The sequence below is a fragment of the Callorhinus ursinus genome, unplaced genomic scaffold, assembly GCF_003265705.2.
Source record: "Callorhinus ursinus isolate GAN/ISIS: 27379988/994484 unplaced genomic scaffold, GSC_fseal_2.0 scaffold8, whole genome shotgun sequence".
Lineage (NCBI taxonomy): Eukaryota > Metazoa > Chordata > Mammalia > Carnivora > Otariidae > Callorhinus > Callorhinus ursinus.
This window is the reverse complement of record NW_027397070.1, coordinates 33,604,463-33,632,434: the sequence shown is the minus strand read 5'-3', so window position 1 is coordinate 33,632,434 and position 27,972 is coordinate 33,604,463. Positions and strand designations below refer to the sequence as shown.

At 38.8% G+C, this 27,972-nt stretch overlaps 1 protein-coding gene across 3 annotated transcripts in view; it reads left to right on the top strand.

Annotated features, from left to right (window-relative positions):
- Positions 1 to 27,972, top strand: part of RTN1 (reticulon 1) — a 215,647-nt gene that overhangs the window by 171,341 nt on the left and 16,334 nt on the right. The window contains exon 1 of one of the 3 annotated variants that reach the window (XM_073895301.1): positions 20,426 to 20,612. The exons of the other annotated variants lie outside the window; for them this stretch is intronic. Within the exon in view, the coding sequence (XP_073751402.1) occupies positions 20,552 to 20,612 (61 nt within the window). The 5' untranslated portion in view covers positions 20,426 to 20,551. Of the gene's footprint in view, positions 1 to 20,425; positions 20,613 to 27,972 lie in introns of those variants that run through there. 3 annotated transcript variants of the gene reach the window in all.

Genomic DNA, 27,972 nt, shown 5'->3' with positions numbered 1-27,972 from the left:
AGGGGAATTATAAGCACACCCATGGTGGCACCTAACCCAGTACTAGAGGGGGCGGGACTGTCAGGGAGGTGTCTTGAAAGACTGAAGGTTAAGTAGGACTAAAGGTCTGAATGGGGGCTGAATATGTTGACCCTAGACCATGTCCTTGATGATTGGTTTCATGTAAAACAAAATTCCAGAATTTATTTTCTTGTGATTTTTATATTAATTATGAAATTGCACTAGAAAACAGATAATAGAAAATAACCCAGTTAACCGAGGACCCTAGGTGTTGGAATTGGACCCCTCTGAGTTTAAATCCAAGCTCTACCACATATACATGATGTGACTTTGAGCAAGTTATTTAATCTGTCTAAATCTTGGGCTTCTCATCTGTAAAGCAAAATTAATCACCCCTAAATCACAGGGTTGTTGTGAGAATTAACATGAGGTGACACATGAAGAGCATCCAGTTCAGTGTCTGGAACATAGTAAATGCTCAATAAATTTTAATGTTCTCTCCCCAACAGCTGTCATTCTCAAGTAATTACATTTGTACTTTTATCATTAGTCTCTTGACCCCCAAATTAACATGCGGGCTTCCTGCTGAGCACTCTGATTCCCTGGCCTCGAGGACTTTGCGTGGGCACTCCCATTTTCCCTTTCCTCTCTTCCCCACCTCTTGCCCCATAGTCACACATTCTTTGTGTGACTTAGTTTATTCCTCCTTCAATACTCTGCTTAGACACCACTTCCTCCTGAAAACCCTTCCTGACCCCTCTTCACCACATCTTGATTAACCACCCCTCTCAGGAGCACTGTAACTCACTGTCCTTACCCTTGACGGGCCTCTCATGCTCTGTGATAATTGTTCGTGCTCAGCTGCATACCCCACCTCCTGTGTGGGGCCTCATTGTGACTTGCTCTCCTTTTTCTGTCCAGCACCTAGAAGGAAGCCTGGCCTTTGATAGGTTTACGGTAAGTATTTTTGGATGAATGAATGAATAAATGTATTACTTTCCCCCTAATTTTATGTGAAGAAGATATTTAGTTCATATCCAATAGTCTTATTTGGTTTCTCATTGTAATTTTTTACAAATCACTTGTCTTTTTGCTCTTTGCCATTTGCGATTTTTAAAGTACTTATTTACCTCTTCTGCTGCTTCCTCCTTTCTTGCCCAAGTGTGCTCTGTTGTTTGCATCCTTCAGTTTAGAATTATTCCTGTTCACTTGCTTCCTTTTCAAGTATGAAGCTATGAACTTCTCTCAGTATGAAAAGAACTTTCAGTATAAAAGATGAAGATCTTTCAGTATGTTGAATACTACACACACACACACACACACACACACACACACACACACACACCCTCTTTATGTCTGGCTGTTTTTTGGAATGGCATTTGTTAAATAATTCCTTTTGGTAGTAACCCCCCTAGCTTTAAGTAAAGTCATTGTCCAGAACATTTTTAGTAATTGATAATTTTTAGCAATCGTTAAAATAGCTCTATTTCTCCAACTGTCTGCTCCTTAATCTGTACTGGAAACCAAATATTTGAAAGAAATTGTGATTATCACCTGCATTGCAATTACTGCTTTACATTTCTGCCTCCCAATTATTGATGAACACTTGTACTTTCATTCTTCTTTAGTCCAGCACCTAGCACATGCCTGAAACCCTGGACACTCAACAACTACTTGTTGAATTAAAATGTGGCAAAGTGCCTGTGGCAAGTATGTTTCCTCAGGGCCGGGAAAGATGCTATCCTGGTAACATGTAGAGACACCATCACCTTGCTTCTTGGCCAGGTTAGCTGACATTGCCAACAAGGCTGTGATGAGGCTTAACCTTGTTTTAAAAATATTTATTCATTCCTACTTATCTCCTGTGGACTTCCAAGACATGTAGGAAATAGGCCTGTTAAAAATAGAATTAAATGTGGGAGGATAGTGCGAGGGGAGTGTGGTTAAAAAAGGGCAAGGAGAGAGTTTTGTGGTGTTGGAACTGTTCAGTGTCTTTACGGTGATGATGGCTATACAAACCTGAACAAGCGATAACATTGTAGTGAGCTTAATACACACACACACACACACACACACACCCCAGTACAAGTAGGAGAAGTCTGAAGAAGGTTGGGGGAATTGAATCAATGTCCACACCCTGATTATGCTACCGTATTACAGTTTTTCAAAATGTTACCATTGGAGGAAACTACACAAAGTGTACAAGGATCTCTGTGTATTATTTCTTAAAAATGCAAGTGAATCTACAAGTGTGTTAATAAAAATTTCAATTTAAAAAAAAATGAAAGTTGGTGCTCCTGGCTGGATCAGTCAGTAGAGCACACAACTTTTGATCTCAGATTGTGAGTTCAAGTCCCACACAGGATGTAGAGCTTACTTAAAAATAAATAAATAGAAATTTAAAAAGCTTTAAAATGAAAGTTAAAAAAAGAAATAGGAAACCCAGTCCATAAAGAAAAAGGAGTGAAGTAATTGTGCTATGATAAATCTTAGTATAGTTCCTCTGATTTTATATTATATTTGGCTTTGAGCTTCCTGGTTGAACAAAAAAAAAAATCAAGGTAAAAAAAGAATGCTTTGTATTCATTCATTTATTCAACACCAAGTTATTTGTTAAATAGCTGTCATTATCTAATAAAACATAATTTATTTTAATAAAGGTAATACCTCCCTTGATATTAATTTGGAAAATAATTTGCCCATGGTGGATCCTTTGTGTGGATTACATGGTAGAAAAAGTATGATTCTCCTTGGAACATAACAGTGTTGTTTTAAAGTAACATCCTTCAAGGTCCTGAGGTTGGACCCCCAACCGCCCCCCCACCTAATAGTGCTTGACTCACTACTGTGGAATGGCTTTTTATGTTGAGGTGCACTGTCTAATTTTACCCTCTTCTGAACTGGCAGCAGCTGCTATGTACTGAACACCTGGCCTATTTACCTGTGTGTGGTAAGCCTTATCTTCTTTCTCCTGCTGATGACCCTGAATGCAGGGAAGTCAAACTATGTGAAGGAGTGAGACCAGTACATGGCTGAGCCAGAACTCTTTCTTCTGCCATTGCAGCATCTTAAGCAGACTAGATTCACATCCCAAAGTCCAGAGAGAGAGCAAGGCCGATTTTAGAGCCTCCCAGCATTTGTGTGTCCAACAGATCACTTCCTAATCGCTGTGGCATCAAGTCCTGTGGTGTCCATTTCGAGAAAGAGAAAGGCAGGAACTACAAGTCAGAAATGTAATAGCTGAGCTGTCTTGTTTTCATTTTGTGGGCGTTAGCCAATGACTAAACAAAACAAAACACTGAACACACCATATCCTCTCCCTTCATTGAATTCTGAGCCCAAGTCCAGCTCCATAGAGGCCTGGAGCTGTCCCCTACCTCGGGACTGGCCTTTTCAGGTTCAGAAGCTTTAGATCCTTTGTTTGCACAGCCCCTGGCTTCTCTGGTACAGAGGGTGGTTGTTAGGAAATGTCAGGAGGCAGTAAAGTATCCTGGATCATAGCTGGGGTTCTGAAGCCTGGGAAACCTGGGTCTGAACCTGACTCTGCCACTAAGGGGCTTTGGGGGTGGGGTCAAGTTATCTAATCTAAGCCTCAAGTTCCCCTCCCCTCCGCAGCCCCCCTCCCCTGTAAAATGGGAGTATTTACAGCCCTTCCTTATAAGTTGGCTGTAGTAAAGGAGAGAATCCACATGAAATACTTAGCCCAGTGTCTGTCACTTGGTATATATTAATGACTGGGTGCTATTATTGGTAGCATGCTCATTCTTTTGAGAGTGGAATGTTTTTGTCTGCTCTTATGTATGAGTTACATATCCTCATTCCATGTTATCTGACAGTTGGAAAAGGAGGAATAAGAAGGGCTTTTTCCCCCCACAAACTCATGGTGGTTTGTCTTTAACGGAGGTTAAAAATAGGAAGTAAACCCTCCACACATCTGGTAAGACTGTATAAAGAAGGATGTTTAAAGAGGGACAACTCTGACACTGGACATTTTCCCCTTTCACAAATTTGACTCTTTGACATGTATCTTTGCAAGACAAACATGTCTTTGAAAACTTAAATAACAGTCTTTTCTCCTCCCCATGCACACTTCCGTACATACCAAACACAGGCTGAGCCAGTATGTACTACTGCAGAGTCTGCTACTTCAAGCATGGTAAGATGGAGGGCTGGGTGCTCACTGTGATGGCACTGCGGTTGGCTCTGTGAGGTGGCTTAGGTGACAAAGTCCTCAAAGAATATTGTGCAAATATAACTTGCCCACTTGGCTTGTATTTTTATGGGAATTAGTTAAGAAGGCTTGGTTGGGGCACCTGGGTGGCTGTCAGTTAAGCATCCGACTCTTGATTTCAACTCAGATCATGATCTCAGAGTTGTGAGATTGAGCCCCATGTTGGGCTCTGCACTGAGCGTGGAGCCTGCTTGGGATTCTCTCTCTCCCTCTCCCCCTCCTCGGCCCCCACACTTGCTCTCTCTCTCTCTCTCTCTCTGTCTCTAAAATAAATAAATAAATGAAAAAAAATTTTTAAGAAGACTTGATTAATAATCATATTGATATTTAGGAGCATTCCAAGGAGCCTACTTCTTGATTATAGTAAACTCCTTCTGACTCGGCCCAGAATACATTGCAAAAAATATACTAGATATTATTTATGATCATTGGATGTCATTTACCTTCTTTGAGCATACTGACTTAGTATACACACACTTATTCAGCTTATACTAGCACATATGTTTCATTTTCAAGCACATGAATGGGCTGAGAGACTGCTGTACTCCCATGGAGCTGCCAAAACATGTGGTTGAAGGAGATTGGTCAAAACACTCCTGATCTCTTTTAACTTCAAGTATAACATCGGATGTCAGTTTTGCTAAATCACTTTTAAGTCAGTGTCTCTAAACTTCAAGACTCTTAAAAACCATCATCATTTAGATTAAAGGAAAAACAAGAATATAATTGGAGCACAGCTCTATATTTTATACCACAAAAGTAAGTCTATGCTAAAAACACTGAAGCTGAGGCAAGAAGTGGCCCTAAGTGTATTTCTGAGATCAGTAGCCCTGTGAGGAGACTCATCTGTGTAGATCTTCAGTTAGCCAACTTCAAAAGCATTCCTGCAAGGTCCCTGGACAAGAACAGAGTCATTATAAGCATCTTTTAAAATTCGCCTCATATGAGTTTTTTGCCTGGGACTGACTATGGCCATTATTCTGAAAGAAAGAATACCTCTCTGGTCCCTGAAACTTCTAGACTCACTATAACACAGACACCACCCAACACATTAAAATAAAAAGAGAGGTTCCATGATTGTTAGGTTAGCTACAAGCGAAGAGATGTTCCTAATTTAGGAAGCATAGTGATTCAATCTTAGTGTTTTACTCCTTGTTTTTATTCCTTTGTTTGTATTCCTCTTCTTCCCTTATTCCAGTATGGCTGTGTGCTACCGAACTTTGCAGGGGTTTTTTCTAGTACCTATTCCCTACAATAATTGACTATTCTTGTCCCTTATCTATTTTTTTTTTTCCTAACACAAAGCCCTCCTCTGAAATTCCAAACCTTAAATAGTGAGACTCTGGCTTCATGGATTCAGGTTGCCTCTTGCTAAGAAAACATTTCAGTGCTGCCTCAGCAGCTTCCTGGGCTCTCAGATTCGCATTTTTTAAAAAAATTTCCTTATAAATCTGTTAGGGGTGGTTTGCAAAATTGTAGCTCTTTGCAAATTTTACTGCTATGCTGTAAATATTTAATGAGATCATTATTTTTAATCCAGTTCCTGGTCCTTGTTCATTAGTGCATGTTCAGCAGAGAAAACTTTTTTTTTTGTGGTTACTTTGTACTAATAAGGCGCTATTGCAAAATCATCAGTATCTCCCTTGTATGATGTATGATTTATTGAAACTGTTTCTTTTACATTGATACGCAAGGCACATTTTCACAGTAGCAACCCATTTCTTTAGTTGTTCTATTTGCTGTAGCTTTCTGTCAAAGTGGTCAATGATGACCCTCAAAGAAAATGGTTGAAAATGCCTAACTTTGGGTGCCTGGGTGGCTCAGTCAGTCAGGGGTCTGCCTTCGGCTCAGGTCATGATCCCAGGGTCCTGGGACGGAGCCCTGCTTCTGGCTCCTTGCTCAGCGGGGAGCCTGCTTCTCCCTCTCCCTCTGCCTGCAGCTCCCTCTGCTTGTGCTCTCTCTCTTTCTTGCTATCTCTCTCTGTCAAATAAATAAATAAAATCTTAAAAAAAAAAAGAAAGAAAGAAAATGTCTAACTCATTCATGGTGAGAGGCATATGCAAGAAATGGAGACAGAAGGTGTTGTTGCTCTTCACTGGAACAAAGAGTCTATATACTAATTGAGGGATCAGGAAAAAAATACACCAGTGTTAACCCTGCTACATATAGAAGCTCAGTGACTTGTCAGTAGGAATGCCTCTGGCGCCAAGTGACAGAAAAATCCAAACTAGTATCAATGTGAACCAAAAGGACATTGAGTGTGCACTTAATAAGAAGTTTAGAAGTAGGAGAGGGGCGCCTGTATGGTTCAGTTGGTTAAGTGTTTCCCTTCAGCTCAGGTCATGATCCCAGCGTCCTGCTCAGTGGGGAGCCTGCTTCTCCCTCTCTCTCTGTCTCTCCCCCAACTCATGTGCTCCCTCTCTCTCTCTCTCAATTAAATAAATAAAATCTTAAAAAAAAGTTTAGAAGTAGGAGATACCAGAGACACTGATGGCTCAATACAGACACAATATTAGGGCACTCTACTCTTCACAGTTACCATGGCTTTCTCCTCATGGTCACAAGATGGCTGCAGCAGTCCAGGCATGTCCTCAAAGAAAGCTGGGGGCAGCGAGGGTGAGAAATGTGTTCTCCTTGCTTTTTAATCAGGAAAACAATCTTTTCCAGAAGCCCTCCAGCAGATTTCCCTTTATATCTTATTGGCTAAAACCTGGCTTTATTGCCATTGCTATGTGCAAGGCATTCTGGAAAAGTTAGTGTGTGTGTGTGTGTGTGTGTGTGTGTGTGTGTGTGTGTGTGATAACATTATTATATATACAATTAGTCATTGAGAAACAGGTAGTAACAAAAGAAACAGAAAATCTGGAGCCACCCATAGTTAGAGGGTAAGGATATATAAAAGGCAAGTCTGAAGAACCGAATCCCTAGGAAGGGAAAAAGTCTGCAAATAGAGTCATGCCCCTGGTCTAGTGGAAATGTGCAGACTGCAGAAACCAATTCAAGTTACGTCCAGCAATAGAAATTCTGAGAAATGTGATGGGAAGGGAGGAACAGGAAAGGGACGGCAATAAACTCAGGTTGTCAAGGAGCTCCAGAGAAAAATGTTGGCTGGAACCAGAGTTGTGCTGTCAGTAGAGGCTGAGACAGAGAACAAGGCTGGCTCAGAGGGTGGGCTAAGTAGCAATCCAAGCTGCCGTGCAAAGTTGCCAGGTTGTGCCCTTTGTAAGCATGCCTGGCCAACATGGCAAATGAGGCTTAATTCCAGCTCACGCTCTGTTCACCAAGCCTCACGCCGAGATGCAGCATTGCAACCATCTGGAGGGGAATCTTTTTTTTAACTGCATATAATTTTTTTTTAATTTCAGTATGGTTAACACGCAGTGTTATATTAGTTTCTGGTGTACAATATAGTGATTCAACAATTCTATACATTACTCAGTGCTCATCATGATAACTGTACTCTTAATCCCCATCATCTATTTCACCAGTTCCCCCCACCCACCTCCCCTCTGGTCACTACCAATTTGTTCTCTATAATTAAGAGTCCGTTTTTTGGTTTGGCTCTTTCTTCTTTGCTCATTTGTTTTGTTTCTTAAATTCCACAAATGCGTGAAATCATATGGTATTTGTCCTTCTCTGACTTATTTCACTTAGCATTTTACTGTCTAGATCCATCATATCATTGCAGATGGCAAGCTTTCATTCTTTTTTATGGCTGAGTAATATTCCATTGTGTATATATGCCACATCTTCTCTATCCATTCATCTATCAGCGGACACTTGGGCTGCTTCCATATCTTGGCTATTGTAAATAATGCTGCAATAAACATAGGGGTGCATATATCTTTTTGTTTGAATTACTGTTTTCATATTCTTTCAGCAAATACCCAGTACTGAAATTACTAGATCATATGGTAATTCTATTTTCAATTTTTTGAGGAACCTCCATACTGTTTTCCACAGTGGCTGCAAAAGTCTGCATTCCCACCAGCACTGTATGAGTGGTCCTTTTTCTCCACACCCTTGCCAACACTTGTTTCTTGTGTGGTTTTGTTTTATTTATTTATTTTTAAGTAATCTCTACACTCAACGTGGGGCTCAGACTCACAAACCTGAGATCAAGAGTCACATGTTCTTCTGACAAAGCCAGCCAGGCACCCTGGTTTCTTGTGTTTTTGATATTAACCATTCTGACAGGTATGAGGTGATGTCTCAGTTTTTTCACTTTCTTGATAGTATCCTTTGATGTACCAAAGTGCTTTGGTTTCTTTTGGAAGTCAAAAAAAAGTCAAAATTGAAGTCCAATTTATCTGTGTTTTCTTTTGTTCCATGTGCTTTTGGTGTCATAACTAAGAAGCCTCTGCCTAATCCAAGGTCATGATGATTTATGCCTGTTTTCTTCTAAGAGATTTCTAGTTTTGTCTCTTACATTAAGTCTTTGATCTATTATGAGTTAATTTTTGCATATGGTGTGAGGTAGGGGGTCCAACTTTGTTCTTTTGCATAGAAAGTTGTCCCAGCACCATTCTTGAAAATACTGTTCTTATCCCCATTGAATGGTCTTGGTATCCTTGTTGATAATCAGTTGACCGTATATATGTTAGAATTTATTTTGGGACTTTGAATTTTACTCCGCTGACCTATGTGTCTAGCCTTATGCCGGGACCACACTGTCTTGATTAGTGTAGCTTCGTAGTAGGTTTTGAAATCAGGAAGTGTGAGACCTACAGCTTTGTTCTATTTCAAGATTGTCTTGTCTGTTATGGGTCCCTTGCATTTCCATATGAATTTTAGGATTAATCTGTTGATTTCTGAAAGAAAAAAAAACTTAGCTTGGATTTTGACAGGGATTGTGTTGAATCTGTAGATTAATTTGGGGAATACTGCCATCGTAGCAATATTAAACCTTTTGATCTATGAACAAAAATGTCTTTAATTAGGTCTTCTTTAATTTCATTCAACCATGTTTTATAGTTTTCAAAGTGTAAGCTTTATACTTTCTCTGTTAAATTTATTCCTAAATATTTTATTCTTTTTTAATACGTCATTTATTTATTTCAGAGAGAGAGAGAGCATGAGCAGAGAAGAGGGAGAGGGAGAAGCAGACTCCCCACTGAGCAGGGAGCCTGATGTGGGGCTCCATCACAGGACTCTGGGATCATGACCTGAGCTGAAGGCAGACGCTTAACTGACTGAGCCCCCCAGGCACCCCTATTTTACTTTTTATGCTAGTATAAATGTAACTGTTTTTATTAACTTCATTTTTGGATCATTCACTGCTAGTGTGTAGAAGTACAGTTGGTTTTTGTACACTGATCTTACATCCTACAAACTGCTAGACTTGTTCATTGCCTCTAAATCTTTTTTTTGATTCCTTATAATTTTCTATATACAAACTCATTTTGTCTGAGGTAGTTTTACTTCTTCGTTTCCAATCTGGATCAGTTTTATTTCTTTTTCTTGTTACATTGCCCTGGCTAGAATCTCCAGTGCGATCCTGAATAGAAATTGCCAGAGCAAACATCCTTGTCTTACTCCAGATCTTATGGGGAAAGCTTTCAATCTTTTGCCATTAAGTTTCATGTTAGCTGTGAGATTTTTTTGAGATTCCTTTTTATCAGGTTAAGGAAGTTTCCTTCTGTTCCTAGTTTGTTGAGCACTTTTTATTGTGAAAGGGTGATCAATTTCTCAAATGGTTTTTTCTGCATTGAGGTGATTATGTGGGTCTTGTCCTTTATTCTCTTAAGATGGTGTATTATATTGGCTGTTTTATCACTGGCATAAATCCCATTTAGTCATGGTGCATCCTTTTTATGTGTTGCTGGATTCAGTTTGGCAGTATTTTGTTGAGAAATTTTGCATCTATATTCATAAGGAATATTGATCTGTAATTCTCTTTTTTCATAATGCCATTGTCTGGTTTTTATCAGGGTGATAGTGATTTCATAGAGTGTGATGGAAAGTTTTCCCACTTCCTCTTCTTTTTGGAAGAGTTGTGAAGGATTGGTGTTAAGTAGTCTTTAAATGTTTGGTAGAATTCACCAGTGAAACCATCTGGACCTGGGCTTTTTTTAGTGGGAAGTTTAAAATTACTAATTCAATGTCTGTTCATCTCAATCTATTCATATTTTCTATCTCGCCTTGGTAGTTTATGTCTTTCTAAAGATTTGTTCATTTTCAGCTAGGTTATCAAATTTGTTTGTAGTTGTTCATAGTATTTCCCTATAATCCTTCTAATTCTGTAAGGTTGGTAGCAATGTCCCCTCTTTCATCACTGATTTTAGTAATTTGAGTCTTTATCTGTTTCTTCTCAGTAATTCTAGCTAAAGGTTTGTCAACTTTGTTGATCCTCTTAAAAAAGAACCAACTTTTGGTTTCATTGATTTTCTATATTGTTTTTCCTATTTCATTAATTTCCATTCTAATCTCTATTACTTCATCTGCTTGCTTTGGGTTTAGGTTGTGCTCCTTTTCTAGTCTCTTAAGGCAGAAGTTTAGGTTATTGATTTATTTTTTTCTATCATAGGTGTTTACAGCTATACATTTCCCTCTAAGTATTACTTTGGCTGTACCTTCTGAATATTTGTTTCATTTTCATTCATTCTGAAATATTTTTAAATGTCCCTTGTGATTTCTTCTTTGACCCATTGCTTATTTAGAAGTGTATTGATTAAGTTTCACATATTTGTTAATTTATAAATTTCCTTGTTATCAATTTCTAATTTTATTCCAAGTGGTTAGAGAATACATTTTGTATGATTTCCATCTTGTTAAAATGTATTGAGTCTTGTTTCATAGTCTGTCATATACCTGAAGTGATGTCATCAACCCCTCACTGTATCTGCTTAACAGAGGAAGAGGTGAACCCTTTTTGTGGGAAAATAGAATCGACTGCCTATCTGTATGGTTCTTGAATACACAATATCTATCATACTATAAAACATTACTAGACATGTAAGAGAGGCAAGAATATGTGGCTGATAAACAACAAAGAAGACAATAGGAATAGATCTAGAGGGCATAATGCTATGTGAAATAAGTTTGTCAGAGAAAGACAAATACCATGTGATTTCACCCATATGTGAAATATAAAAAAACAAAACAAACAAACAAAAAAAAGAGACAAACCAAAAAACAGACTCTTGACTATAGAGAACAAACTGATGGTGACCAGAAGGGAGGTGGGCAGGCGGATGGATGATATAGGTAAAGAGGATTAAGAATACACTTAATCATGATGAGCACTGAGCAACATATAGAATTGTTGAATCACTAATTGTACACCTGAAGCTAGTGTAACACTGTATGGTAACTATGCTGGAATTTAGAAAGACAGAGACAATAGAAGCTGACCCATAGATGAGCTGGATATTGAAGTTAGATAAAGTCTTTTAAATAACTACTATAAATATGTGAAAGAAAATGGATAAAAAGATGGAGAATTTCAGCAGAGAAAGAGTATTTATAAAAATAAAATCAAGTGAACATTCTAGAACTAAAAGATAAAATTTCTGAAATTAAAATTTACTTAGCTACTTGTAATAGCTCATTGGTCACAGAAGAAGATAAAATTAGTGAATTCAGAGATAGCTCGATAAGAAATACCCAAGGTGGTGAAAAAACTGAATAAAAATATGAAAAGAACAGAGTACAAAAAACTTGTCAGAAGGCCAGACCTATGAATAATTGGATTTACAGGAAAAGAGAGAAAATGGGACAGAAGGAATATTTGAAGAAATATGGCTGAGATTTTTTTTTCAAAATTGGTAAAAGGCATCAATCAATATACAGATTTGAGAAGCTCAATAGACACCAAAGGAAAAAAAAACCTTATTGTAATCAAACTCCATAAAACCAAAGCAAAAGATAAAAATCATATAACAAGCCTACCTTAAAAACCCTGATACAAAAACTTAAGGAGGGTATTATAAGAAAGGAAGACGACAGATCTCATAAATATAGATAGAAAAAGTCTACCCAAATCATTAGCAAACTGACTCAAAACTGAGTAGCAGTATATAGAAAGAATGTCACATCAGTACAGCTAAGTGGAATTTACAGTTGTAAGATTCTTTTATTGCATAGGAAATTGTGAAAGTACTATATACAATAGAATCCAGTAAGTTAAGGATGAACATTATCATTGTAAGCTAATCACCAAAGTATTTAAAAAGGTGTAACTAGAAAATTATTGTGGGAAATAAATGGATTAATAAAAAACATGCTTGAGGGCGCCTGAGTGGCTCAGATGGTTGAGCGTCTGCCTTCGGCTCAGGTCATGATCCCAGGGTCCTGGGATTGAGTCCTGCATCAGGCTCCCTGCTCAGCGGGGAGCCTGCTTCTCCCTCTGCTTCTCTCTCTCTCTCTCTCAATCTGTCTCTTATGAATAAATAAATAAAATCTTAAAAAAAAAACATGCTTGATTATTTTGAAAGAAGGCAAGAAAGGCAGAACAAAGAAGCAAAGATATGTGATAAATAAGAAATAAATAGCAGGATGATGGACTTAAATCCAATTATATCAATTATTACATTAAATGTAAACTGACTTAACACTCACCTTAAAAAAACAAAAAGTATTAGCCTGAATTAAAAACAAGACCCAAGAATATACTGTCTTTAAGAACATAAAAAGATACAGATAGTTTGAAAGTAAAGGATGGGAAAAGACGTATCATGCAAACACCAACCAAAATAAAGCTGTTGTATATATATCCCTATCAGCCAAACTAAACTCTAAGTCAAGGAGTGTTACTAGAGATAAGGAGGAACATTTCATAAAGATAAAAGGGTTAACTCAACAGTAAGACATGATAATTCTAAATTTATAAGAGTCCAATATATATAAAGTTATATAAATTGACAGACTTGAAAGGAAAATAGATCAGTCAACATGAAAGTTAGATGTTGTGATATACTTATTTCAATATCTGGCAGACATACAGCCAAAAAATTATTAGGGAGATAAATTGTTTGAATAATGCTGTTAACCAATGTGACCAAATGGACATTTATAGAACACCCTTAAAACTTTAGAATATAGGGCGCCTGGGTGGCTCAGTCATTAGGCGTCTGCCTTCAGCTCGGGTCATGATCCCAGGGTCCTGGGATCGAGCCCCACATCGGGCTCCCTGCTCAGCGGGAAGCCTGCTTCTCCCTCTCCCACTCCCCCTGCTTGTGTTCCTGCTCTCACTGTCTCTCTCTGTCAAATAAATAAATAAAATCTTAAAAAAAAAATAACTTTAGAATATACATTCATGTCCAATTGACACATGTATCAAAATAGATCGTATTTGGGATGGCTGGGTGGCTCAGTCAGCTAAGCCTCCAACTCTTGATTTCAGCTCAGGTCAGGATCTCTCAGGGTCATGAGATCGAGTCCCATGTTGGGCTCCAAACTCAGTGCTGCGTCTGCTTCTTTCCCTCTCCTTCTGCCCCTCCCCCTGCTCTCTCTCTCAAATAAATAAATCTTTTAAAAAGAAATAGATCATATTCCAGACCCTAAAGCAAGTTTCAATGGATTAAAATTGTATAGAGTTTGTTGTCTAACTACAGGTGAATTAAACTGAAAATAAACAATAGGATAGTTAGAACAATGCTCAGAAGTTTGTAATTCTATATAGTCAATGGACCAAAGGAAAAAAAATCACAATGACTGTTAGAAAATATTTTGAACTGCACAATAACATGAACATAATGTATCAAAACTTGTAGGTTGCCACTAAAACAGTGCTTAGCGGGAATATTATACTTTTAAGTGAATATGAATATATTAGAAAAGAAGAAAGGTTGAAATTAATCTAAGCTTCTATTTTGTGGAGCTAATGAAAGAAAAATGAAACTAAAAGAAGGAAATAATAGTAATAGAATGAAATAGAGAGCATATACAAAGATATACAAAAGAAAAATTCTATTCTTTGAAATTAATTCATAATATTGATCAACCTCCAATAAGATGATCAAGAAATGAAGAGAGAAAAATAACTTACCAATATCGCAAATGAAAAAGTAGACATGGCTACAGCTCCTTCAGATTATTAAAAACATAAAATTATGATGTTATGAATAATTTACACCAATAAATTTGACAACATATTTAAAATGGATGAATTGATTTGAGGAAAATAAAACTTGCTAAAATTGACATAAAGAGAAGTTAAAAATCAGAATGTCACATTAGAGCCATTTGGGGTATATCCAAGGAGTGCAAGATTAGTTTAACATTCAAAATTCAATCCATGTAATTTATGTATTAACTGAATTGAGGATAAAATCCTGTGACCATTTCAATAGCTTCAGTAGAAGCATTTGATAGAATTCAGTATCTGTTCATGACAAAAACTCTCAAAAAACTAGGGATAGAAGGAACTTGCCTTAATCTGATAAAAGACAGCTAAAATATTCACGGCCAACATCATATTTAATGGTAAAATTTTGAGCACACTTTTCCCCTGAATCCAAGAGAAAGACAAAGAATATATACCCTTTACCACTTCTACTCAACATTATATGTGGAAGTACTAGCCAAAGTAAAGAAATAAAAGTATAAAGATTAGAAGGGAAGAAATAATACCATATTTATTCAGAGAAGATATGATTATTTACATAGAAAATTCAAAAGAATCCACAATTAGAATTAATAAGTGAGTTTGTTAGCAAGATCACTATCCAAAAATCTATTAATCTGGTATAGTTTTTTACATCTCTACTCTTAACTTTATTGTGTCAGTATGCCTTAGGATTTTCTTTTATAAACATCCTTTAGCTAGATTTTTTTCATCCAATCTGAGAGTTTCCATCTTCTTGGTTGGCATTATTTGGATATATTTAGATGTTTTCTACTACTTTATTGTATCCTTTCTATTCACTAGGTCTTTACTTTGCTTCTCATATTTTTCCTTTCCTGACTTCAATTTGATTTACTAATTACTTTGTTTATACATTTTATTCATTTAGAAGTTTTAAGGTAGATGTTTCTGGTGGTGACCCTTAAATGTTTAACTTACAAATTTGACTTTTCATAGTCTAAAATTAAGATCTCAAAAAAAATTAAATTAAAATCTCTACTGTTTTCCTGAATAGTACTAGGACGTTAGGATGCTTTTACTTTTATCACTCCTTCCTACCTTATGTTCTATTTTTGTCTACTACTTTAATTTCACCTTTCTTACAACCCCCCAAATTAGTCATTACCAGCTTTTACACTTAGCATTCTTTCATGCATTTCCCTTCCTCCTTCTAAGTTCAGTTTTCTTCTTCCAGAAGTACCAACCTTGGTCGCTTTTTCTGCAGGGTTCGTAGTTAGGAAATTCTCTCATTTCCTACATTTGAAAATACCTATATAAGTCTTGCTGGGTACAGAATTCTAGATAACAGTTATTTTCCCTCACTACTTTGAAAACATTATTCCATTGTCTTCTGGCTTCAGTTAATGAAAAGACTGTGACTGGTCCAACAGTTTCTTGGGGCAATGTGTCGTTCACTTATGCCTACTTTTAAGATTTCCTCTTGTCTTTGATGCCCTGCAGTTTCAATATGATGTGAGTTAGGGTATTGATTTTCTCTTGTCTTGCTCAGGGTTATAATGTATGTCTTTAACAACTCTGGAAAATCCCAAACCAAATCTGGATGAATTATTCAACTTCTCAAGATGTTATTCCTCCCCTTGAAACTCTGCAGTGTTTCCTTCATTTACTGACAGTATTATTACTTGGATCTGTCTCACTGTCCCCTGTACCTCTCTGTGGTTAAGGTGCCTTATCTGTATGCCAGGAAATCCCTGTCACTCAAACTGGTGATCCTATTTTTTTGTTCATAACTCAGCTTTATTATCATCTATTCTCCGAAGCCTTTCCTGAAACCTCTTCTTCCCCTAATCACTGTGTATCCACTCTTTCCTGTTCATACACCTATCAGTTGATTGCATTTATGTATTTATGTGTAAATCTCCCGCACTAAACTCATGTTTCCAGTGGGCAGTTCCTTTTGTATTTACAGAATCAGGCACTTAATTTGGGCTCTACAAATGTTTGCAGATTGAATGGATGAATGAATCAAGAAAATGAAGGTAAACACTCTCTACCTCATAGGGATCTGTAACAACTAAATATATACCATATGAGAAAGCACCTGGCAAATAACAAGTGCTAATCTCTTGTTCGAAATAAATGCAATTCATGCATTATTTTGGTGCAGTGGGTTATGTGCCAAACTGGTTGTTACTTTAAATTTCCTTATTCCATATGGCATAGAGCAGAGTTCTGAGTGTTCTTTGATCATAATGAAGTACTTTTTTTGGTTTTGTGCCTTTTCTTCCAATTGCTATACTTCTCAGAGCATTAAACACACACATACACACACATGCACACACACACTCCCCAAACATGGAGTTCTCTGAACTGGATATAGTTTACCAGCTATTACATTCTGTCCTAACACTCAGTGCATTTGTAAATGCTCTTCTACCATAGTTTAATAGCTTTCTCCTTCTCTTTTGTTTGGTGTCTGCTTTAATTTTACCTTATGAGATAGGTCTTTGCTGACCCGCCTCATAAAATAGAAAACTTCCACACCACCCCCATTCTCTATCCCCTTTACCTGCGCTATTTCCCCCTGTACACCTGTCCACAAGTGAAATAGACATTTACCTCTTCTATTATTATCTGCCCATCCTACTAACATATAAACTTTTTTTATTTTTTATTTTATTATGTTAATCACATTACATCATTAGTTTTTGATGTAGTGTTCCATGATTCATTGTTTGTGCGTAACACCCAGTGCTCCATGCAGAACGTGCCCTCCTTAATACCCATCACCAGGCTAACCCCCCACCCCCCTCCCCTCTAGAACCCTCAGTTTGTTTCTCAGTGTCCATAGTCTCTCATGGTTCATCTCCCCCTCTGATTTCCCCCCTTCATTTTTCCCTTCCTACTATCTTCTTTTTTTTTTTTAACATATAGTGTATTATTTGTTTCAGAGGTACAGGTCTGTGATTCAACAGTCTTGCACTAACATATAAACTTCTTAAAAGTAGCAATTTTGCTTTAGGCCTAGAACAGTATCTAGAATACAGTAGGTGTTCAGTAAATATTTATTGACTAAATGTATCAATATAGGTGCCACTGATTCTCATCAGTAAAATCCTGGGGCTATAAAAAAAACAGATGCCATACAGCCACTCTGGGCATGGTAGTCTTCAACATTTCTCTTGATCTCAGATGAGATTTCAAAACTTGACAATTTTGTTTTTCCTTGAACCGAATGCCTACAGCATGATTTCAGCCTGAAAACTAAGGACATCACTTCCTCTCCTGGCAGGGACCTAAACCAAGTTCTGAGCCGCCTGTGTACAAAGTCCGCCTGTTCTCTCCTGGTTTAAAGACAGTGGCAGTTCCTGCCCGCTTTTAGCAAGCTTTGTTTTGCTTTCTGTTTTCTTTCACCACTCGAGGACAATTTACATATCTTTTCTACCCATTTTATCATTTGATCTTGGCAAGAGCTTTCAGTTAATACTGTGTGGGTACTTGTGCAAAGAAAGTACCCGCTTACAATGTCTACAAGAAATAAATTCTTATTATTTCATAGACACAAACATCTAAAGCTACAATTCATTTTGTATAATTCATTTCTCATTATGAGAGAAAGGTCCAAAGGTGATAAATACTTGCTGAAGGCCATATAACTAACTTCTGCCATGTAAGTGGGTCTCACGCCCACACCCCCCAATTCTCAGTCAAGCTCTTCACACTTTTCTGCCTGATTTTTCTTTAATAAATTCATTTGTTTCTCCTACCACCTACACCTTAACCTAAAGCCCCTCAATTCGTTTTTCACTGGTGTGTTATCTCTGTGGCATCAGACGCCTTACCTCAACCTTCAACTATCAGACTGCTATCTTGACTTTTTGGGCGTCATCAAGCTTCTGTCTTCAGATTCAGCATGCCTAGAAAGAATGTGGTCCAAGGTCAACTTGGCTGGCCCATGAAAATGCATGACCTAAGAGGGCTGACACAGCTCCCCTTCACTTGAGGGAGAGCTAGCCTCTGCCTGCTCTCGGCAGCCAGGGATGTGCTGCCCTGTTTGCTGCACAGTACTGCCCGTCAGATTAGCCGTGAACAGTGGCTCTGCCAACATGGTGCACACTTAATACTCACCACTGAAGGTAACTGGGGGGCACCAGCTGGACTTCGGGCTGATGACTGGGGGTATCGTTGGACTGGCAGTGCCTCCTAGTGGCCAAGGCTCCAAAGGTTTTCAACTGAAAAGGAGCCAGTCTAGGCAGCCCACACGGCAACCCTTTCTTTCTGAGTCTTGTTCCCAACTGTGTTTAGTTTGTCCAGCCCTACTTCATACAGTGAGAATTCAGTGCTGGTCAGATCATCAAGTACCTGTCTTTTCAGTACTTTCTGACTGAATTCCCAAACATGACCATGATGATGAAAAAAATTTGGAGTGGGTTTGGAAATATAAATATAAAAAGGTCACTACCATCACTGGAGCAGGTCAGTTTGAAAAGTACTTTGTAATAACTCTTTTCCTTCCCATCAGCCCGTGGTAGCTCTGACACCCCCTTCCTCTTGGAGGAGACTTCAGCTGCCCAGAGGTGCCAAATCATCCTCCTGATCTCATTCTTACTAAGCTTCCTCAGTAATTTCAGTTATGTTACAGACCTACGGAGAGAAGCTCAGTTTCTCTGGAAGCTCACATCCTAAAAAAGAAAAATATGCATGATCCCAAAGATCACATTTTAAAGTGTATACTCTTCATAAAATGAAAGATAAATCGTAGCTACAGGTATAACCTTGAGACTACTGTCTTTAAGTCCTTGCTGGGGCAGGATGTGCAAATGCAGATTTGGGTCTGTCAAGGAACCTCTCTGGGAACTGTGGAAGAATCATGAAGGCTCCATTTCTCTTCGAGGGAGAGAGAGAAATACTGTGTAAAAGATGATGTCATGCCACAACAAGTAAAATGGGAACTCTTCCTTCTGTATGCCCCTGTAGTTCCAGAGGTGTCCTCTGGCCCCATGTTATATTTTGTCTCTCCAAGGATCCTGCCACCAGGACTGCCTTCCCCAGACAATGCCCAAATTCGAGTCCTTTCTCTGTGCTATTTCTACCTTTTCCTCATCAAAATGTACCTATCCCCTGTCCATTCTCTCAAGTTCTTGGTGTATGATCTGATAAAGTATTTCATGGTGAGATTTAAATAGTAGGTCACACCACCCACTGTTCTCCTCCTCCCATTGACATCTGCATTGTAATTGGGGACTTGTATCTCTTGACTCACTCACTGGGTTTGGAAACCTACTTTATATCTCCCAAATGATACACACAGCCCACCTCCATGTGCCCCCAACACTCAATCCCAAAGATGATGCTGTTGAGGCAGAATGCCCTTTGCTTCCCTGAGTTCTGTTTCGATGTCCCCACAACTGACCTCCTGCAGTGTCAGTGCAGTGACCAATAACTCTGTGTGCGAGAGTCCAGGGGCTTTGAAACGGAGCCTACAGGCACCACATTCTGATAGGTATTTATTCATTCGAACCACAAACTGAGCTGGAGAATAGGGGCAGCAGGAAAAACACATAGGACCTACTGAGCAGCAGGATTTCTTTACAGTGACTGTGGCTTGCCAACAGGGTTTTGGATAGCCATAGAATATTCCAGAAAGAGGAAGAGATCTGGCAGTTGCTTGGAAGATGCCAGGCAATTAAAATAAATCGTGGCCAGAATGTAAAGAAATGGGGAAGAGAGGTGAGTGAGCAATGGGGACAATTGGGGGAAGGGGGGGGCCTTCTGCTGAAAGCCGGGTATCTGTACTGCCATCACCTGCGTCTTACCCAACAAGTTTCTTAGGTGTCTAAGAAATTTCTAGAATATGCACCCTGTGTCAAGAACTCCAAGGAACAGTCCAAGTGCCGCACTCTGATCCCCACCCATGGCCCTTTTCCCCTCCTCTTCTCCCATACCCCCCACACCCTGCCCGCTTTTGTGCCTCCCGGGTCAGAACCGGCTCAGCCGACTCCGGGGCAGTCTCCCAGCCAGGCCGGCCGGCCGAGGCAGCGCTCTCGCGTCGAGCGGTGGCCGCATCCCCGTGCGCGCAGGCAGCCCCGGGGCCGCGCCGCGCTGATTCGCTGCTGCGGAGACTGCGGCGCCCGCGACGCGCCCGCCCCTCGCCGCGCGCCGGCTGGTGCAGCCTCAGTCAGTCCGCAGCCGCGCGGCCACCGCGAGCCCTGCCGCCGCAGCCGGGGCGCAGACCCTGAGTGCCAGCTCCGCGCCCCCGAGGACGGCAACGGCGAGCCCCCAAAGCCCGCACGATGCAGGCCACTGCCGATTCCACCAAGATGGACTGTGTGTGGAGCAACTGGAAAAGTCAGGGTATTCTCTTTATTTCGGTAGTGCATGCCTGCGGTGCACGGGAACCCCGGGACCCGGACTCGGCCATTGTGCATCATTTCACCTGTGGGACCTATGCATGCTTCATCCCCGAGAGCTTTCTGTTGGGGGGGGAGTAAACTTGTCATGTCAAAAATCGAAATGGATGGTGTTTGGTTTTTTTCCTTTTTTTTTTTTTTAAACCCCCCACCCCCACCCCTTTGTTTTCTTATTGTAATGCTAGAAATTTAAATAATGCATCAGTTGCCTCCTCCGGGAGCTCTCTTGGGATCCGTTGATTGTTCAGTACTTGTTTAATCTCTTCTCATGCCCGGAGTTAAAATGCTTTCTTATTGTTCCATGCATCCCAGGCCATTTAATTTTCGCCGAAAGGCTGAAATCTCCTGGTAGAACCATTAAGTGAGAGGGCTCTAGTGCATCCTTTTAAGAGGGACACACCCATTTCAGGGTTGTTATTTGTGGTCACACAAAGGAGACTGGAAATGCAGACTAGGTCTCGAAATCCTAAAAATATGATGGCGTAGCCACATATTAGGATGGTTCATTTTGAAATATTTCAGGGTTTTTGTCTGTCATTGGGGTAACCTGTAACCACTATTTATTAAAAATGGGTATCTGTGGAACAAATAGAGGGGAAATAAAAAGCAGTGCGGAGTGCCCTCCGTATAACAGATGTATTTTGAAACAGTCCATATTAGCACTGGGTGTGGCCACCCTCCAACCTCCCTTGGATTGCTTTTCAGCCATTTTTATTCAGCCTCATACTTCACACATCCATCTCTCCTTTGTTATATTAAGATTCTCTCCTTCACCTTGCTGAGTTTGAGATTATGAGGAGAAAGAGAGAATTTTGGAAGAATGAATTATGTGTGGTAAACTCGGGTGTTTGTAAGATGAAGTGTCTTTTAATCTTAAATAAGGTTCTGAAGAAGGCACATTTGACTTAACCTGAAGGGTTGCAGTGTTCCTCAGGGGACCAAAAATACTCTGGAGCAGAAGCTGATTTTTTTATTTTTGAAATCTGGCATTTTCCCCTTGTCATTTTATATCACAGAAAGAATAGAATGGCTTTTCATCTTTAGTACCTCTGTAGGGTTTTTCTTCAGTAAATTTTTTAAGCAAAGAAAAAGTAAACGTGAACCTCAGAATTAAGAACACATTAGCTCTGTCTCTTATTCGTTGGTTTGGATGGCGGTGACAAAATATAACAGTCGAGTTCAAATTATGTGGGTCTATTGGAAATAAAACTGTCAAAAGTAAATAAATGGTCCTAATACATTTAAAAGTTAGGAAATAAGAAATGTATGGCAATTCAGGGGCATAGTTTTAGAGAATGATGACAGTGACATGAAATCGCTTATTTTATACAGAAGGCAGTTGTGAAAATGCTTGGTGACGTTTCATTCTTATGTATTAGACTCATCCAGTTTATTCTGATATACACACTTCACAGACAACTATGGTTTGATACAATATCAAGTTTAGTTGGACGCAAAGACGTAAAAAAAAAGTTGGTTTTTAGACTATGATTATGGGTTTTTTCTATTCTTACCAAAAGTAGATGCCAAAACACGGCAGATTTTCTGTTTTATTTGTATAAGATATAAGACACTATTTCGTTATGCTCCTATGTGTTTTGCCTCAGTCAACCTTCTCACTACAGGGGTTAAAAAATGCATGGCTATTTATAATCAGAAAATAACACAAATGTCATTGTTTGTCTACTGAAAACAATCATTTTCATTTTCAATATACAGCTACTTGTGAAGATTAATGCCAGATCGTTGAAGGTCTTTTACACTCCATGACCTTTGGTCGTCTTCAGTACCATTGATTTCCTTTTGTCAGATAGAACAAAGCCATTATCTTGAAAATTGACTAGTAACTGGGTGGGTGGGTTTATAGGCATGAAAGAGAAATAGTAAGAAGTAAACTATTCCTTTTTCTTTCCACTAAGAGAACTTTTCGTTTAAAACTAAATCTATAATAAAATTTTTGTTTAGCATTTTCAATGTTATCTTCTTCACGTTAGTTCCCTCATTATCAAAAACAGCTGTTCTTAACCCTGGCTATACATTAGTATCACCTGGGGAGCTTTTAGGAACACAAAGGATGCCTGGGCCCCACCCCTAGAGGTTCTGATTCAAATGGGTCAAATATCAATATTTTTTAAAAAGACCCTCAAGTGAGTTTAATACATAATTGGGGTTGAGGCCACGCGTGGTGTGTAATGATTCTTAGCCCAGTCTGTAGCCCAGCAGAGCAGGGTCGGGTGTACAAGTGATGGAATGGGTGTGATCTAGAAGCACCTGTGAATGTGGTTGCAGGATGCAGTGTAACATTGTTGAGACTATCCTCCAGAAGTATTACAGGTAAATGTTTTGCTTGTAAAAGGGAATAAAGAAATTGAGCTTCAGGTTTTCTCCATGTTAGTAAACATTCCATGGAGAAATTGCAGCCCATTGACTATTTCATGAAGACTCGACTGGAACTAATATAATTGTCCTAAGAACTGTAGTAACCATGCAGAAGGAACCTTATATCTACTTTATTAATATATAAGATTTTAGCTAGAGACAGGAGCATTTAAAGAGAGTCTAAAGTCTACATTATACTAGTACAGAGATTCTGTAATACATTACATTACAGTATAGTAATACATTAATGTATACGTTACAAAGATTCTGCTTCCAATATAAAAAAATGGTACCACTACCAATATTGGTTAATAAACCAAAGCCCACCCAACTCAGTGAAAATGGAAGCAGAATAAAACCATAATGTAATAAAACACCTGTATAGATAGTAATGTTACAGATCACAATAATACTAATATGTTAGGGGCACTTTTACTGAATGCTTCACTTGCATCATTGCATTTAATCCTCACAAATCCTGTGGTGTGTACATTTTATTATTATTTTATAAGTGATAAGCTGAGGCCTCCACCAAGGCACATGGCTAGTAATGCCAGAAGAGGCTAGATTCAAGCCTAGGCTGGCTGACCACAGAACCCCTCACTTCTCACTGCTCTGCCATCTGCCTCAATGGTAGAGAACTTTATCATCAATGGTGTTTCTAAGAATATGAATTATGTAGGTAATGGTGATGGTGTGGGCTTAATAATCCCTCACATTTACATAGTTTTCATTTTGTCAAATTTTCTCATTGGAGCTTCTTAGTTTACTCTTGGACATCATGAAGCTCAAAGAGGTTAAGTGACTTATCCAAGGTTTTTTTGATAAGTGGTGAAGTGTATAGTGAGAAGGTGCCTGCTTCAAATCCAGAACTCTTCCCACAACAGCACTCCATGTCCTTTACTCATGCTGAGTTACAGAGCGAACTTCCCCTGACCTCTGCCAAGATATTTCTCACATAGTTTCTCCCCTTACAGACCGCAAAATTAATCAGCAAGTCAGTGATCTTGATCAATTTATGCCATTGTTGTCATCCTCACCACCATCATCAATTCATCATCCCAAATTCTCTGTCAATATTAGCTATGTCCCGGTAACTATCCTAAACTCTTGCTACATGTCTTTAATTAAGCCTTCATGAGATGATTATCTTACTCTCACTTTACAGAGGAGGAAACTGAGGGGTTTGAGGCAGAGAGGGCCAGGAATTTGCCCTAGGACTTAACTGGGTCCCAAATATAAGGCAGACTGATTCTGAAACCTATGCTTTTAATGACTTTCTCATACTGCTTAAATCCAAATAATACTGGGGCAGGGGAATAAAGTTTGAGCAAAATCATTCATCCATATCATTGTATTTGTGCTCAAAGATAGTTTTTTCCAGATATCACGGTACTCAACAAATATACCTGGCAGATGCTTGGTAATACACTGGGTTGATACTTGTCACCTGTTTGGGGCTACTAGTCAAGTCCCACTTGACTCTGTGTTGCACCATTCTGTAGTTACAGCTTTCTCAGCGTGTAAAATAGTAATGAAGAGTGAAACACTTTCCAGGGAATATAACTTAAAAGTATTTCTGGTTTTTTACAAAATAAAATATTATACGCTGGTCTACAGTGCTCTGTGGAAAAACTGTTCATGGTGGTCCATTCTGAAAGGTGCTAGTTGAAAACAGCCAAGCATCCCAGAATATACAGAAAAAAATGTCTGTTTTGGCAACAGAAATTGAAAGAAATGCTTGTATTTTGAAAATGGCATTTGGTAAGATAATACTTACATAAAGGCAGACCAATACAACCTTTTATCAAACACCTTTTATTTGGACTTAATCTCATTAGAATACTGTACAAATATTACAACATAAGTATTATACTTGCAAACTCCCTCTCTGCACATTCTAATGAGATCCAGTGGGGGAACTGGCTTAGCTGGGGATCTGGGGATTTTTTTTTTTTTTTTTTTTGGGAGTTGGCGGGGGGACAAAAGGGGGGGGGGGGGGGGGGGGGGGGGGGGGGGAAGGGGCAGAGGTTAAGGGAGAGAGAATCTTAAGCAGGCTCCATGCTGAGCATGGAGCCCGATGTGGGGCTCCATCCCAGGACCCTGAGATCACGACATGAACCAAAATCAAGAGTCCAAAATCAAGAGTTGGGCACTTAACTGACTGAGCTACCCAGGTGCCCCTGGGGATTTTTTTGTTTTAATGAAAGAAAACTCTCATTATCCAGATAATATACCAAATATGGGTAGTTATTACTCCATTGAAAAATAAAACTCTACTTTTTCACTGTGTATGATTATTTTCAAGAGAATATTTATAAGGGAATATTCCAAAGTTTGGGGAGAGAATAATGGCTTTATTCTTTTTCTAAAAGTGATACATACACATTATGAAAATTTCCATTTGTTCAAAGAGAGGTTCAAATGGAAGCCACAAATCTCCCAAAGTCCTACACCTAGAGTTAATGAGGGTTAGTAGTTGCTGAATATTGTCCAGTATCTCCATACTGTGTAACATGAAGCTAGAGGACTCAGCAACAAAAACAGCTTTTATAAAACAAGGTTGTATATGTCTCAAAAAGTATTTGAAGTAATTTAATGGAAAAAACTGACATGAAACTGAGAGAATTGCTGAACTTCACATATATGTTTCTTTACTGTATGAGCTATTCCTTCCTAAAATTAAGAAAAAGTATGATAAACATCAATAGATTAATTTTTTAGTTTCATATTTTGGTTTTAGACTGTACAAATGGACTCTCTGCAGGGTCTAAATTTTTTTTAAAGGAAGATCCATCAAGGGTGAGAAAGGTTGATAAAAATGCTGATCTAAATCCACATCTTCAAATCTATGATTTTTCTCAGATTTCTATGAATTAGGATTTATATCATTTAAAAACCCAATAATAGGGGCACCTGTGTGGCTCAGTCATTAAGCGACTGCCTTTGGCTCAGGTCATGATCCTGGAGTCCCTGGATCGAGTCCCGTATCGGGCTCCCTGCTCGGCGGGAAGCCTGCTTCTCCCTCTCCCACTCCCCCTGCTTGTGCTCCCTCTCTCGCTGTGTGTGTCTCTCTCTCTGTCAAATGAATAAATAAAATCTTGAAAAAAAAAAGAAGGAAAAAAAAACCAATAATATTCCTGATACTGTATGACTAAAGCATTAGGATTATGATTACAGATCCCTATTCCATCATAACGAGCAGGCCTCTCCCTCATTATTCTGAAAAGGTTTCTCTCTCCTTCTCTCCATCTCCCCCTCTGTCCCTCTCTTTCTCTCCCTCTCCCTGCCTTCTCTCCCATTTCCTCCTTATATTTGAAATTCTTTATTCAGTTCTCTTTCATCTTTAGACTAGTTAATACATTTGGGAACAGAATCTGTGAAGTAATTGATACATTTTAAATTACCTTATAGTAGAATTAAATGTTAAAATTCACTGAATCCAGCAAACAAAAGCTAATGTGGGTGGATAACTTCCAGAATATCACCTCTCTTTTTGGAAATAACTAAATGTACATCACCAAAAAATTTCCCATCCTTCTCAACCTGATCTCCTAAGTTGTGTACACATTTGGCCATGTATTAATATTTACATATTGTCACCTTTCCAGTTCTTACGAAAGTACACACAACCATTCAAAGAAACATGATTGCCTTATAATTAAGCTCACAGTTTGACAGCTAAGAATTTGACATTAATAATTCTTTAAAATCCATCTTCTGCCTAGATGACAATAATTACATTAAAAGCCTGGTCATTATAAATGTATTCCAAATTTGTAGCATATTTTTCAAATAAGTTAAGAAATTTGTGGGACACCTGGGTGGCTCAGTCGACTGAGCATCTGACTCTTAATTTCAGCTCAGGTCATGATCTCAGGGTCTCGAGATCGAGCCCTGTGTAGGGCTCCACAGTTGGTGTGGAGTCCGCTTGAGATTTTCTCTCGCCTTCTCCCTTTGCCCCTCCCCTTCTCCCTTTGCCCCTCCCCCTGCTCATGCAGGCTCCCTCTCTCTCCGCCCCCAAAATAAATATATAAATAAAATCTATATAAAATAAAAAGAAATTTGTTAGAAGTTTTAGAACTTTGAAGTATAGAGTTCTATGTCTTCCACATATGTTAAACTATATTTTTCAGTTAAATCTGAGTAGAGTTGTCTTATAATTCAAACATCACTTACAAGCTCTTTGCCCAAACTGATGTTGATTTTGAAAGGTACAAATGTAACAGGTTTTAATTTTTAGAATTTATTGCAGTTCTACCCATTAAGCAATGAGCATGTCTTGCTTTTGGAAACATTTTACCAAACTGCAGATCCAATATAGTGGTAATAGGGATCAAGAAGGACATAATAGGGCACCTGGGTGTCTCAGATGGTTAAGTGTCTGCCTTCGGCTCAGGTCATGATCCCAGGGTCCTGGGATTGAGTCCCGCATCAGGCTCCCTGCTCCTTGGGAGCCTGCTTCTCCCTGTGCCTCTCTCTCTCTCTCTCATGAATAAATAAATAAAATCTTTAAAAAAAAAAAGGACATAATAATTTATTGAATGGAACAGAGGTACAATGAGAGATCATTACCTTTCCTTATCCTTTTAGTTCAAGAAACATTTTGCCATTATGGTCTTGGTCAAAAATGTTAAATATATTCGGTTTTTATAAAGAAGCAATAGCTGTCTATCTCCATGGTTCTTTTCTATTCCAATACGATGATGGATTTTAAGGTGTGACCCACACAAGATTTTGTGGCTAATTATGACTGATTACCACCAACCAAATGGACAGTTTTGTATTTTGATCAAGTCAGAAAGCTTAAACAAGAAAAATCACATGAGGACAACCATTATTTAACACCTTGCAAATCTTCCTGTGTGCTGTCCTCAGCTACCACGTGCCCAAAGCCTGTCTCTCTCTCTCCATATGGCCCTCTC